The sequence below is a fragment of the Aplosporella prunicola genome (assembly GCF_010093885.1).
Source record: "Aplosporella prunicola CBS 121167 unplaced genomic scaffold K452scaffold_89, whole genome shotgun sequence".
NCBI classification, from domain to species: Eukaryota; Fungi; Ascomycota; class Dothideomycetes; order Botryosphaeriales; family Aplosporellaceae; genus Aplosporella; species Aplosporella prunicola.
The window spans coordinates 2494-3305 of record NW_022983617.1 but is presented as its reverse complement, the minus strand read 5'-3'; the positions used below and the strand labels follow the sequence as shown (position 1 = coordinate 3305).

The 812-nt window shown below is 56.9% G+C and overlaps 2 protein-coding genes across 2 annotated transcripts; both read left to right on the top strand.

The window, feature by feature from the left end:
- Positions 1 to 12: 12 nt before the first annotated feature.
- Positions 13 to 165, top strand: K452DRAFT_303393 (uncharacterized protein; the record flags this gene model as incomplete). Its single annotated transcript, XM_033542713.1, has 1 exon — positions 13 to 165. A coding segment is annotated over one exon (153 nt), but the record flags the coding sequence as incomplete, so codon positions are not given.
- A 36-nt stretch (positions 166 to 201) lies between these two features.
- Positions 202 to 435, top strand: K452DRAFT_213755 (uncharacterized protein; the record flags this gene model as incomplete). The annotated part of the gene is made up of 1 exon (XM_033536215.1): positions 202 to 435. A coding segment is annotated over one exon (234 nt), but the record flags the coding sequence as incomplete, so codon positions are not given.
- Between the last annotated feature and the right edge of the window lie 377 nt (positions 436 to 812).

The window sequence follows — 812 nt, the reverse complement described above, 5'->3', positions numbered from 1 at the left end:
TTTTTCGCCAGGACGCAACGGTCACACGATTGGGCCAGTCCGAAATACCGGTTCACCAGGGAGCAGAAGAGGGCATGGAGGGTGTTAGTAGTCGAGGCGAGGAAGGAGGCCGAAGGAGAGAGCGGGGAAGAGAGCGAGGAAGAGGAAGAGGAGGAAAGCAGCTAGGATTCCGCATCCAGCAGCGACGACGACACCAGTAGCAGTAGCGACGAAGGTGACAAGGCCAAATTATCCGCAGTACAGCGGGCGTGTTTAGCGTTTTGCATCGAGTTATTAGATCACCAGATCGTGCAGCGGGAGTACGAGTCGCCGTTGGTTTGCGCGTTGGCAGTTTTAGGTGTTGAGGAGGGCGGGTGGAAAGGGCCGGACACGTATCTGCCGATTTTATCCGCCATAATCAAGATTGCCCGGTTCATGGTGGTGCAACAGACCGTCGAAGAATTCGGGTTACAGGCAGTCAGCAGCAGCGACAGCGACAGCGACAGCAGTAATAGCTAGGCTAGTATCGTTCGAGCCGGTAACAGGCGCGAGTGGCGCAGTTCAGGCAGGCAGCAGTAGCAGTCGCAAAGGGAGACCGACAGTAGCAGCAGCGGTGAGGACAGCGAGTTTGGAGCCGGTAATAGGCGGCGACAGAGCAGTTCGAGCCAGCAGCGAAGAAGGCCCAGAAGCAGAGACAGCGCATTGGGCAGCAGTTTCCCGTACCAGCGATTATCACAGTCGCAGCAGTCGCAGCGGACAATACAACCCGGGTTCAAGAGCAAGAGAAGCGGCGGTTGTTTGCAGGCGGTTAGACGCATGATGAACCGGTTCAT